This window comes from Coloeus monedula, assembly GCF_965178545.1.
Source record: "Coloeus monedula genome assembly, chromosome: 9".
NCBI lineage: Eukaryota > Metazoa > Chordata > Aves > Passeriformes > Corvidae > Coloeus > Coloeus monedula.
In genome coordinates, this window is record NC_138789.1 from 3,938,793 (window position 1) to 3,952,873 (window position 14,081).

Sequence of the window (14,081 nt, forward strand, 5' to 3'; positions counted from 1 at the left end):
GGCTCACAGGGAACAGCCTCAGGGCACAGGGCTGTGAGGGACAAACAGTGCACGCTGGACATCCCTTCCTCATTCCCAGATCCCAGAGCCAGGGCCAGACAGGTAAAGGTGTGCTCCCATCCCAGTTTCCTTTGGAGATACAGGAAACGATGAGGAAGGGCATCTCCTGGACTTGGGGGCATGCCCACAGCTGCCTGCAGTGGGCTGACCATGCCAAGAGCTACTCGGGAGCTGCTTCTCAGCTCTGTTTGGGCAAGTTTTGCAACCAGAGCTGAGCTCTGGTGACTGCACTGCTCCCAGCACTTGTTTATCTGAGCAGCTTAACTGCAGTGGAAATGCATCCTTGATTCCAACGGGGTGGACAGCAACTGGGATAGAAGCTGAGTACCAGTGCTGCGAGCTATCAAACTTTAAACACTTTTAAGAAGGGAATTTTTTCCTAAAAATACCCGGAATGACACTGTTCATTACCACAGCATCAAAAGAAGATGAAGCAAGGAAAAGCTGCAAATCCCAAACAGGATTATGCAAGATGAGTGATCGTTAAGAGCAGAGTCACACAACTGGTTTCCTTTGTATATGCCACCATTTGTTGTGAAAGCCAGAACGCTTCTATCTTTAAAGATAGAAGACAAATTTTACAATGCTTCCTCTGACCCAGTTTTCCACCAAGATCCCTGAAAATCCAGAAGGGGAGAGATGCTATGGAAAGGAGACCCAGTTTGCAAGCATTTCTCTTTCACAATGCTGCAGTTTGGGACTCTGGTCTTTTTTCCTACAAGTTTTTGTACTGTCATGGAAGTAAGGAAAGGCTCTACAGTTCAGGTGGCATCTGAGTAGACTCAAAACTACACATCTACTATACAAGAACTCACTGGGGCAGAGGCAAGGTCTTTTTCAAGAGGTCCAGAGAAGTGATTTTACAAGGTCTGCAATCAGCAGCAAGCTAAGCAATTAAGATAATGAAATCCTCACCAAAGCCATGCAGATTTTTTGATATTTCACCTTGTAATAGCTTTATATGGCAGGTTTTGGGCAGCAGGGGCACAGAATCCTAGAATGGCTTGGATTGAAAGGGACTCATACCACTCCCTGCCATGGGCAGGGACAACCTCCACTAGCCCAGGCTGCTCCAAGCCCCGTCGAACCTGGCCTTGGACACTGCCAGGGATCCAGGGGCAGCCACAGCTTCTCTGGGCACCCTTTGCCAGGGCCTCACCACCCTCACAGGGAACAATTTCTTACTAATAAATTTTTTTGTCTTCTTTTTGATCAAACTGTGTTTCTGCCAGTTCAGCAGGGTCCAGTGGCTGACTCCAATCCCATTTACAGCTGGTACAGGGATGCAGCAGGAAAGAAGGAAAGGTGTACAGCAGGAGGTGGGTTTACCTTTATTTCTGACTATGTTACTCTGCTACAATTAACTGGCAATAAATGACAGTCATTTCCTCAAACTGAACCTGTTTGCCTGTGTGGGTAAGAGGTGAGAGATGTCCCTGTCCTCATGCTGACCCTTTCATCATGTTCTCGCCCTGTCCTGTTGACAGAGGGAGTAACAGAGGGGCCAGCCAAGGTCAGCCAGCACACCTCTGCTGCAGAGCAGCAGCCTCTAAACCAGGATTTAAACCTTTGTAAAGCTACAGATGCATCACCTGGATGTTGACAGGATGGTACCCAGGGCATGGGAATCACCTGGACAGGGACACTAAAACTGAAATGAGTGACACCAGTAAAGGAAGGACTTCCACAGAGGCAACAGTAAATGGGCAGACACCTGAAATAAGGGACTTGAATGAATGCTGGGAAGGAAAGGGTCTGCCCTCAAACTTCTTTTGCCCCCTCCCCACCATCCTGGGTGGTGAGTTCTTACAGGAAATCTCATTTATCACCCCCACACACAGATCCACAGAATGACAAAATGGCCTGAGGATGACACAACCACTTACACTGCCCATTCATGAAGAGCTCAAGAAATCTTGGAAAACTTTCTAGAAATACTGGTTATCTTCCCAGCCTGGGCTTGAGGAGACAGAGGTGTGGATGGCCATGACAGAGGAGTCAGGGCCTCCATGCCACCCATGGAGTGGGGCACCACACACACCGGGGCACCACACACACCAGACCTGCCAGCTAAAACTCCTTGAGCAGAGGTAGACTTCAGAGCCTCAGGACGAAAAATATCACACAAAGCACTTCAGCGTATTTCATAGACTTAGATTTGCTCAGATCTCTCAGAGCCGTTCCAGAAAGTCTTGGAAAGGCTGATATGGAAAAAAGAACAGCAAAACATACAAAACCCCTCATGTTCCCCCAGGCCTCCATCACCACACAACGTAAAATTAACTCTCTTATTTCCAGAGCATCTCTGGTTCATAACCCGGAGCAACAACAGCAGAAAAAATTTGGGGCAATCCCCCAGAAGAGTCAACAGCTTGAGAGCATCCATAAGGGGAGAGCAACACTCAGGCACCCACCCCAACCAGGGCTCACATGTGGTCTGTCACAGCCACCTTCCTGTCCTTGAGATAAAAAACCCGATGGGAAAGTTCAGCAATTCCCTCAACAAGTTTCATTTTGGGCAGTAGGCAGATCAAATCAAATAAAACAAAGATATATATACATATAGGTTGGCACAATCAACTGTAAAGGCCCTTCCCCACTCACAGCTTTAAGCACCTCCTCATAGTAATTAACACAATCACTCATTTGATCAGGTAGCTGCCACGCTCCAGTAACAGGGAATAAAAACACTTTTAGTTTTCCCAAAATAAAAAAAAGAAGCAAAGATCTGTTTTTCTCACTTTGGGGGATTTGCCAGGACCCCAAGGACCAGCCTTGGGTCCTTGGAAGCTCACCCAGAGATGCCCCAGACTGGGGGTGCCTCAGGCTACTGAGCTCTGGCAGCTGCCTCAGAGAAGAGGCCAAGCAGGTTTCAGTGGCCCCAGAGCATCACTCTGGCAGGTTTGATCAAAATAAAATGTTCTTCCTCAGCAGCTTCTTGATTTTGATGACTTGCTAAGATAAGAGGGTTTTTTCTAGAAAAAAAATTCAATTATATTGACGGATAGTATTTGAAGTTTATACTTCATAGGACAGTACTTTATACAGGACAGTATTTGCTCTGGTGCACAAAGTTGCCATGATCTCCTGGCTTTCATCACCCTTTAGTCTCCCTTTAATATCATATCATGGGGCCCCCACTTCAACTTCCCTTTTTTCCCTTTGCATGTTGCCCCCACTGTCTCATGACAGACGCCTGTGTCCAAGAACCTGTGTAGAACCTGTGTCTTTCCATTTAACTCATCTTCTTACACACACACAAACTCACAGGCTCCTTGTTCCTCTCTTTCAGCACTTTTCCTGAGGTCTTCTTATCTAAAGACCACCATAGAAATGAAATTATATATATATATATATATATATATATATGTGTGTATATACACACACACCCCCACACCCCAATGCATCTTCTCTGTGTGCTCCTACCCCTCACCCCACAGGGGATGACAGATAGCTTCCCTTTTTCCCCTTTGCCAGGGCTCCCATCTCCTCCCTTGTACTTGTGGCTGTTGAATATCCCCCTTTCAAGTATCCCTCCCACAATTTTAGCATCAACAGTAGACTTCAGTTATGAAAACCCCCTGAAGCAAAGCTGTGGGTCAGAGGAGCTGCTGTAGTTTGACCCAAAAGTAAGTTTCCAGGAGTTGGGAAACACTTGTATGTCCAATCAGCTTGATGGGAGAGCAGGAGCCAGGAGTCACACTCATCCTTCCTGCCCTAGCCTGCAAGCCTTTGGGAGCACTGGGAAAAGGGAGACATGGCCTGGCAGCAAAGCAGTCAGATCTAAGGAGGCAGGAATATTCTTTTTGCAGATTCAGCCAATATTCTCTCCCTCTTCCCCCCTTAAGAGAAGAGCAGAGCTGTTCTTCCTAGTGGTTTCCTGTTCAGCTGCAAAGTCCAGAGGCTCAGCAGACTCCCAGAAAGAGGAAGAAGTGCTGGCATCATCCATCTCCCTACCACAAGATCTGCTGACCCATTTGGGTGGGTTTTTTTAAATGGCCTTACATTTTTTCTGCTTTCTGCACTGACTCAGCAGAGCTCTGGGCTCTTTCTTTCCCCCACCAAACCACAGCCCTGTGAGGAGGCAGCAATTTCCAGTTTCACTGCACTCACACAGCACTTCTGACTGAGCCAAAAAGCTAATTGTAGGTGTTGCTGGCTTGGAGGCAAATCGCTTACAACTCACTCAGCCTTTCTGTATCAATGGAAAGAAGGAGCGGCAGATCTGCTCTCTGAGTGAGAGTGAGCAGCGACATGGGGACTCTGCCCTGGCTTTAACAAGGCAGACAGAAACCCACCACCAGCCCACTAACAACCATTTAATGCACAGTGTGTCACCACATCCCCCTGCCCACAGCAACAGGCTCATGGAAGAAAGGCAGAATAGAAAGAGAAATACTCACGCATGTCACCAATGGCTCCTTTGGTGACATTTGTGGCTTTCCTTACTGTCACAGTGAATATGTGTGAGTACTGGTGTTCCACCTGGAAGTCAGAGAGTGAGAAGTGATTAAGCTCCAGAACCAAAAAAAGAAACCCCATCTATCAAAATAAGGTTTCACTGTGTCCAAAAACAGAGAGAGAGAAATCACCCATTCAAAATGTAAGGGAAACTCATACTGGATAGAGCATCCTAAAGCTGAACTGCACCCTGGAGCTTTACCAAGAGGTACCTGCACTGGGGCTGCTGGATTTTCCTGCAGCCACACCTACTAATCTCAACCAACAACACTCCCCCTCCCTCACCACAGAACCTGCTCCGAGGCATTTAGTCAGGCAGGAACCACGGGGTACGGCAAGGGAAAAATAAAACCAGGCCATTTTACAGCTTGTTGTGATAATTACCTTCCCTTGCTAAAAAGAATGGCAGGAATTACTTCAAAGTCTGTGTTCTGGAATAGATAAATGCACACTGCACACGCAAGGGGTAGAGTTAGTGCTGTACCTTCTAGTACATATCAATATTCAGTGTGAAAGCACCCTCAAGAGACAATGTAAGGAAGGTGCAAAGCAAGCTGTTAAAACAGTCACCAGCACATTTCATGCAATTTCTGAAGGTTCCCATTTCCTGCAAAGCCCAAACACAGCAGGAGCTGCCTGCCTAGGAGCAGGTGTGTCCCCAGCAAGCCAGGGAAGTAGGAAAAGATGTGAAATTAAGAAACAAAAAGTAAAAGCCTTAATAAAAAAAGGTCACCAACTCAGCTCTACTGTTGCTTTATCTACATAGCCCAAAGTTTGACCAACCTGCTGGATACCACTGAGAATCACCAGCACAGACTGCAGGACAGCCAACAGTGGCTTTACAGGGACACAGAGACTGGGAGGAAATGTGAGCTATTAAAGCCAGGATCAGGTCTCACACAATTGCATATTTCCTATTTTTTCCTAACCACCCACCAACCTTGTGAAGTACATTAAAATAAACACAGCCTATCAGTCCAAAACAACCAGGGAGAAGGCCACCATCAGGAAATTCACTGAAATTTACTGAAAATCATAGACAATAACCCTGCTACAGGACATGCTCATTCAGGCTCTGCCTGGTGCCTTCTTGCTAATTTTCATCTGGACACCTCTTTTTTTTTTAGAACTGGTTGTTTCAGGCAACCCTTATTTTGTGTCTACAGCTCACACCCAGAGACCTGAGCCAAACTGGATCCCTTTCATACAAATATAGAAAAAAGTTAATATCTTATAGGTTACATATCATTTTCTCAAAAAAAAGAAAGCCAAAACTAATCTCCTAAAAACAGCAAAAGTGACTTGTGAGTACTTAAGTGGCACTTGAGTCAGGACTCATTAAAAAGCACCTCCAGTGATACCAACACAGCTCCTGCAGAAGCCTGAGGTGTGCAAAGGCACGGCCACATCCCCATGGCAAAGGCTCCAGGAGAAAATGCCCACAGTGATACAGGGATGACTTCACTGCAGCCACTGCCTGACCCAGACACCGAGTTCAGCAGCTTTATCTGGCTGTAATCACCCCCACGCTCTGCCAGCTGCTGGAGGCTCCGGCCAGGACTGTCTGCCTGGCTCTGGAATTTTCCCCTGGCAGCCACAGGAGTTATGTGGATCCAAGACCAAGTGAGCAGGCAGGGGAAACTGTGGCAGTACCAACCGTGGTGCACTGAAACCGTCAAGGCACAGCAAGTGGTTCAGCAACCACAGGAAGAGGGAAATTCAGACTCTTCCCAATAGTCTCAGCGGGATGTTGCTCACCTTGAAAGCATCAGACCCAGCAGAGAGGGTTCAGCTGTGGGAACCCAAAGTTCCTAAGGAGCAACACCTATTTAACAGCCTTCCATGGGCTGACATGAAGACATCCCAATGACTGAGTGACATCCATCACCTTCTGCACTGCAGCTTCAAGATGGATGAACAGGAAGGAGGATATGACTTCTCCCTGAATACATTTCTGCTTCTGCCACAGGGCAAAAAAATCTCTAGAGTTTTCCTCACAGTAGGGTAAACAGGGATTTTTGTGGGTATCTGGGAAGGGCTGGGAACACAACCATGTGAGGTCACCCCAGCTCTGTCATTTACCCTGCCCCAAGTACTTTTACAAGCTGTGCCTCTCCAGAAACCACCGGCTCTCGCTGCCCCCTATTTTCAGTTTGCTGTCTGAAAATGCTCAAAGCTGCTTTATTATCTCCCTATTATATTATCTCCCAGGTATGTCAGATTGATGAAGTTGGTTTCACAACTGGCCTGTTTCCTCATACAGACTGAAGCATTTCCTTTGTCATATCCAACCTTGTAATTAAAAGAAACAGCCCAAACTACAAACACACAATCCGCCTCCTTTTTCTCAGCTGTCAAGAAAGAGCTTGTCCTCACTGGAGACCACAAATCAGAGATCACTGAGCACTTAGCAGGGAAGAGGAGTTGCAATTAAGTGACAAGGATGGGACATGGGCGTGCTGGGTTTAGTTCTCAGCTGGTAGGTGAAATTCATGTGCACTTCTGGTGTCCCACAGCTCTGGCTGGAAAAGGGGGATACTACACGATACTCCCTGGCAACAAGCACTCTGTAATTTGCTTGCATCTCCCATACGTCTAAACTCACATGCCCAAATTCATATGCCTACCATCAAAGCAAGGCCAAGCCATCACTTACCAGTTTCTTCTCTTCCCAGCAGCACAGGGACCATCACTATTTCTATTACAAGCTGATAACTGTTTTACTAATGCCATCACAAAAACTGCTTTTTATTGACTCAAGCAGCAACCCCCGTCATTCCAGCTGTTGTACTGCCAGGAAAATTAAGTCTGGTTTAAGACTGGGATCCTCTGAAAGGCATGTGAGAACACAGAGGCCTGGCAAAACAGAAAAGCTGTATCTTCTTTCCCTGCGCCTCACCCAAAACAACACACGGAGGATTGCAGTTACACACAGTTATTAATATCTGGCCATAGCCACACACTTGGAGGAAATTTGCCACTACTGAAATAAACAATCTCCCTCTTAGGGGAAAAAAAAAAACCAAAAAGACCACAAATACACACAGGAAGCTCTAAAGTCTAGATCTCTTCTTACACCAAAATAAATGTTTTTTCATGCAGATTAAGTGCAAGCGGAAATTAGGGCAATTTCCACTTAGGGGCCAGTTTCTAAGGAGATCAAAAGGCCTAAATGTCCATATTTCAGAAAATTTTTTTTTTATTAGATTTTCAAAGGGAGTTCTGAAGAAGCCCCTTGAAAACACCACGATAAATGCATTGCCTCTGAATGCCTTTACAAATCCAGCCCTTGCTAGTTTAGGTGACTAAGCTGCATTTTCTCATGTGACTTATGTTCACCTTAAGTCTTGATAAAAATCTGTACAAACTCCTCAAGTACTTCTGAAAAACAGATGATAGTAAATAAATCACTTAAACCTTGCAACACTGAGAGAAGCAACATCTACATTCCTTTAAAAATCTAGGACAGGTTACAAATTTCAAAAGCTCACAATTAACTCCAGGGCAAGGTATCCTTGCCCATGGCAGTGGGGTGGGATGGGCTTTAAGGTCCCATCCAACTCAATCCATTCTGGGATTCCATGGATTTAAAAAACTAAAACACACTGTCCAAAGTGACCTCGCTTTACATGTGTTTCATTTCACTTCCTCTTTCTCCAGAAATTTAGAGAGGAAAGGAAAAAAGAAGTTTTCACTGTGCCCTGTCTGAATGTGGGTTTTCTGAGTTATGGAAACTCAGGTGGACAGTGTTCACTATTCAATCCACAAGGTTTTCCATGACTGCACAGCCATGGCTCAGCATCTCCTCTTTTCACACCTGACCTCAGCTCTCCATCTCTTACAACTCCTGCTCCTGCCTCCTTTGTTCCTCTCTCACCTTTGAGTGCCTTCCTTCCCCCCAGTAACATTTCCCTAATTATCTGCTTTGCTCTCTTTTAGATGTCCCTGCGTTTGTGAGCAGACAAACACCACCCCCTTCCCACCAGGGGCTGGGACAAGCCCCAAGATCTCCCGTAACACAGGCGGGTTTTCCCTGCCGCCCTTCCGGACGTGCCCAGAAAGGCAGGGATTTGCATGTGTCCAATACCACATGTGTAATATTCCAGAATGCTGAGTCACAGAGTGGAGCTCCACCAGGACACTGGCATTCTGTGTGCCAGGCAATCAGGAGGCTCTGGCACAGGTAGACTGCACAAGTATTAAATGGGTTTACTTCCTTCATGTTAAGGACACTTGAGCTAACAATGGGGCTAGACAAATGAAAATATTTGCCTGTTAACTTAAGTAATTAATTTTCATGGAGTCCATGCTCTTCTTTCACAAGGTATTACGATTAAGACAAACTTTTATGCACACACACAAATTTTATCTTGAAGTCATTTTTCCCATTCTTATAATATTTATCCCCCATATCAAAGTAAATGAAGATGTATTACACACTTGAATTCTTTGCATTTTTGGTATAGTCAGTTCTGTCTGCACCTGCAGCAGCTTTCTGAACATTTTAATTTATACCTCAGAGTCTTTCATAAAATGAGAAGAAAAGAAATCATCAGCAAACACGCAACAGTTAGCACAAGGACTTCTGGAAAATGCAGAATCCTTCTGAGTAATTTAATGCTAACTATAATTTAAATGCAAGATTTTGCATTGATGTGAGCCTGCTGCCCTTGAGTGTTTGAAATTTCAGTAAAATTTTCCAAGGGATTTCAGTTTTCAAATTAAAAAACTTCAAAGATTTCCATTCACTTTCCAAGCAATTAAAGGATCAGCTCTTGCATGAACAGTGTTGATTCTGGAATTAGCAACACTCCCACAGCAACAGTTCAGCATTCCCAGAGAGCTGTAACTACATTTACTACACACACTTTTCATTCATTATATTATATATGTAGGACAGCTCCATTTTGTTGATTATTGGTATCAAAAAGTCTTTTTACATCAGTGAATCGATAAAATACAACCGAGTGCCTCAGAGACCTCTCCCATAAAGGTACAGATCATTCCAAGCAATCCATCCAGGAGAGGGCACTGATGCTGAAAGGAATTAAGACAGTGTTGTTTTTACACAGACATCACCCTGAGGTTTGCCCTCCCTCCCAGCAGTTCACAGGACCGGCGAGGGAGTAAAAGCCAGTTTGACATCTGCTGGCTGCACATTGATGTGGAGGATGAGTGTGCATGGGGCACAAACCACAGGGCTGATAAGAGATCACTTCTAGGAAGCTCAGGGAGTATTTTTAGCCACGTAAAAGTAAAACACTGACAAGTGTGTGGCAGCTATTTCTGGGGACACCTCACTGGTGCTACAGTCAACATGGTGCTGTTACAAGAAGCCCCTGATAGGAACACGCCCAGCGTGGCTCCAGATTTCAGCTTGGGCAGGAATTGCTGTTCCAGTGTTTGCTTTGGAAACTCACTTCCAGCACAGCTACGTGTGAACATCCCAGTGGTCAGTGGCTGCGCAGCCACGGGCTTGCCCCATGAAGGGCAGTTCTACTCCCACTTCCCTTGTCCCTACTTCTACACCTCCACAGGCTGAGCTCACCTCGGGCCAGTTCTAACAGCACAGAACAGATTTTCTAACCCTTCCATGGAATCCCAGAATGGTTTGGGTGGGAAAGGACCTTAAAGCTCATCTCACCCCACCCCCCGCCATGGGCAGGGACACCTTCCACTAGCCCAGGCTGCTCCAAGCCCCGTCCAACCTGGCCTTGGACACTTCCAGGGATCCAGGGGCAGCCACAGCTTCTCTGGGCACCCTGTGGCAGGGCCTCCCCACCCTCACAGGGAAGGACTTCTCCCTAAGAAATTTTTGTCTTTGCTCATTCAGGAACGTCCATTGGCTCACTGCCATCCCAAGGGTGTCACAGCTGGGACAAGGATGAAGCAGGAACACTGGAATAAAGCAGGAGGAAGGGAAGCAGGGGAACAGTGTGCTGCTGAGTGGCACAGATCATCTCACTCAGAGTTTGCACGATATATTTTGAGGATTCTCTTTGAACCAACATTACTGATATACACCAGTTTAAGATCTAAATATCCCAACTTGTCAACTTATCCCTCCATTCATACTAATGAAAAGGAAAAGAGTACAAAACCCCCCGCCCCAAAACTGCACTGTAAGGAAGAAAGCTAGACACACCAACCATTTCTTGAAGGAAATAGTAATAACTCCAGTGGTATGTGCTTATTGAGAGTAACTTCCAGCAGGGAAGTCATTATACAAGACAGTAGATATCAGAGAAGACAGTGTAGATAGATATAAGATTCAGCGCTACTTACCACAATGTGTTGGTAAGGATCTATGATAGACATTTTTGCCTTTGTTTTTATTCAAGACAACTGCCAAGTATCTATTTCAATCCCACACAGGAGATGCTTCCCCTTTTTTCAGAGCAGAGTTCCCCTTTTTTCAGAGCAGAAAGGTCCTTTATCTAATAAAGAAAAAGATATAATTAAAATTAATCTGTTCCTTTTAAACTGTATTTTACAGAGCAAATCAGTTCCTACTCTTTAGGAAGGTTTCCACAATTTGTTTGTTTACCAAGAACTTAATTTCACATAAGCTATGGAGATACAGGTATTTACCTGTCCGAGCTGGAGAAATTTCTCGTGCCTATTTCCTCTGCCTCAGGGTAAGAGCAGGAATCAAGTCTCTTAAATTCCAGTCATCCCAGTGTTTCTAGCAGCTCTACAGATAAACAAGAAAGGAATACATTTATTCCTTAAATACATTGTAGTATTTATGCTTCCACCCATTACAACCCTAGTTAGGATTGTGAGCTTTGCAGAAGCAGCAATATTGCCCTCTGTAAATCCGAGAAGGGAATTCCAGCTGGAGCGTCTGTAACCTCCCAGCCACCTCGGCTGTCTGGAGATGCTCCAGAGGCTTCGAGGGGCAAACTGCAAACCAGCTGGCAGGACTTCAACAGGCTCTCCATAGGCCACTGCTTTCTGAGCACTCTGTGAAGATCAGGGGCCACCAGAGAACTTCAGAACTATTTTCAAGGCCAACTTCAGAACTATTTTCAAGCATCAAAGTAACAGAGGTTATTCCTTTCTGCATCTCTAAAAATCCCTGGGAACTGCTGGACAGGATCAGTTCTCAGATCCAGCTGGACCACAGTCAGACCTGAACCACCAGCAGAAATTTCAAAGAAACAAAGCACCATGTGGGGTTTGCTCTCGAGGGAATGATTCCTAATCCTCAATTCTGAAATGGCAGGATAAGCCCTAAACGATGATTTATGTCACTCCCAAATCTTTGCTCTTGACCAACTGCATGAAGGCATTATAATACAACTTTAGTTTCTTTATGATTACTAGAACATTACAATATCCTTTCTTAAATCATTGAATTATTAAGGCTGGATAAGCCCTCCAAGATCATCAAGTCCAACCATTAATCCAGCACTGCCAGGTCCATCATTAAACCATGTCCCAAAGCACCACATCCCACATGTTTCCTGAACACTTCCAGGGACAGTGATTCCATCACTTCCCAGTCATGCCTGACCACCCCTTCCTATCAGCCCTAACAACAGTTTGAGGCTAGGGATCACCCTGGCTTTATTTATTCATTTTTATCTGAGGAAGTGTGAATAAGAAAGACTTCAGCATTGGAGAATCGTGGTAAACGTGCCCAGCCATATCAGTTCTGGAGGAACTGCTGCCAGCCTGGAAGGCAATCCAGAAAAGGGAACAACAGGAGCTACCCAATCACAGTAATGGAGAGGAAATTTGCAAAACCTTAAATACACATTTCCCCTAAGTGCACAGCCAACTACCACGCTCGTTTTGAGAGGATACACAAAACCAAGCCAAGGATACTGCTCTGTCTGGGGAAATAAGAGAACAGGTTAGACCCAGGACGAAAAACCTGGTTCGAGTTAATGTCCTGCATCCTAAAGGCAGTGTTCCAGTTCCCCAGATGATCCCTCAACTGGCTCAGACATGAGATCATGCTCTCTCCCTACAACCCCCCGCCTCATTTGTTTCAACATCTGCAGGAAGCGCGTTCGTGGTGCTGCAGACAACAGTCTCTTTGGCTACGAGGCCAGGATGAGTCCCCAAGCGCCATCTGCCCTCCATGCTGGATGAGGCAAGGATCATGCAGGCGGACAAAAATGCGACCACGTCATCAGCAACTGCATCCCAACACCCGCGCAGAGCACGGGCCACAGGCAGGGCTCTCAGCGGGGACAGCAGGGCCAGGGAGCACAGAGACCTCCGTGCCACACATGAAGCCTGGGATCCCAGGCTCCCACAGGGCTCCAACGAGCAGCATGGCACATCCCAGCCCTGCCCATGCCATGTGACTCCAAATAGGAGCTCCTGGCTTGCTGTGTTAATCAGTCTCTCAGGATGTGATAAACACAGGCAGGTACCCCAGCACAGGCCCTGGTGCCATTTCAGGGGCCCAGGTACCCATGCTCTTCCCAGAGCCAGCAGGACATCTCAAGAGAAAGCAGACATTTAAGTGACTTGAATACTTACAACCCTTACAGTGGATTTAATTCAAATGAGTTAATTACACCACACCCTCTGGAAACTCACACTACATTATCCATGGAGTTTGGGTAAAGCACACGAAGACATTTCTAGATCTAAAAATCGCAGTGTGGCAGCAGAGCAGGAAATACAGCACTAGCAGGAAATCCCAATTACACTCATCAAGAGCTGTGAAGAAAGTCTTGAAGAATGTTCACTGCAAACATCTGCAGCAAATAAAGCTGTAATCCCAAAATTATCTTGCTTAACACTTCACCTACACACTGTCCATCCCACAAAGCCTAATGGAAAAGTCTTAATGGAATCACAGAATGTCCTGAGTGGGAAGGGCCCCTCAAGGACCATCCAGTCCAACCCCTGGCCCTGCACAGACACCCCAACAATCCCACCCTATGCATCCCTGGGAGAGGTGTTCAAACGCTCCTGGAGCTCTGGCAGCCTTGGGGCCGTGCCCATTCCCTGGAGAGCCTGGGCAGTGCTCAGCACCCTCTGGGGGAAGAATCTTTTCCTAGTATCAAGGAAAACCTTCCTCTGGCACAGCTCCAGCCATTCCCTGGGTCCTGTCCCTGGTCACAGAGAGCAGAGATTGGAGCTGCCCCTTGGGAGCAGCTGCAGCCCCCGGTGAGCTCTGCCCTCAGCCTCCTCCTCCCCAGGCTGACTATAACTAATTCAGGGCTGTATCGCAAGCACACACAAAGTCCTGCACTTGAGCTGGAGCTGGTGAGCCCAGCCCTTGGCAGATGTAGGGGAAACAGTGCCTCTAAACACATCTTCAAGGACACTCTGATAGTACCAACAGAGATTGTTTTGTTTCCCTGATATCTGGTGGTATCACACCATCTGTGACTGCGCTGTTGCCGGGGCTGACAGCATTCCTTCCTAAAGGAAAAGCACCTCACAGACAGCACCACCAACATTAAGCTGGCCAGACTGTTTAACTGTACATTATAGGAAATCAAAAAAGAGATGAAGTTAATTGGAGAACAGAGGGTTGTGTGGAGACCTCCCAGCAGCCTTTCAGGATGTGAAGGGATCGACAAGGAAGC

At 46.2% G+C, this 14,081-nt stretch overlaps 1 protein-coding gene across 1 annotated transcript in view; it reads right to left on the reverse strand.

Moving 5' to 3' along the window:
* Positions 1–11,191, reverse strand: part of PLA2G4A (phospholipase A2 group IVA) — a 52,797-nt gene extending 41,606 nt beyond the window's left edge. The window contains exons 1-3 of the mRNA XM_082287341.1: positions 11,113–11,191; positions 10,807–10,958; positions 4,464–4,545 (exon numbers count right to left, since the gene is read on the reverse strand). Of these exons, the coding sequence (XP_082143467.1) occupies positions 4,464–4,545; positions 10,807–10,839 (115 nt within the window). The 5' untranslated portion in view covers positions 10,840–10,958; positions 11,113–11,191. The remainder of the gene's footprint in view (positions 1–4,463; positions 4,546–10,806; positions 10,959–11,112) is intronic.
* Between the last annotated feature and the right edge of the window lie 2,890 nt (positions 11,192–14,081).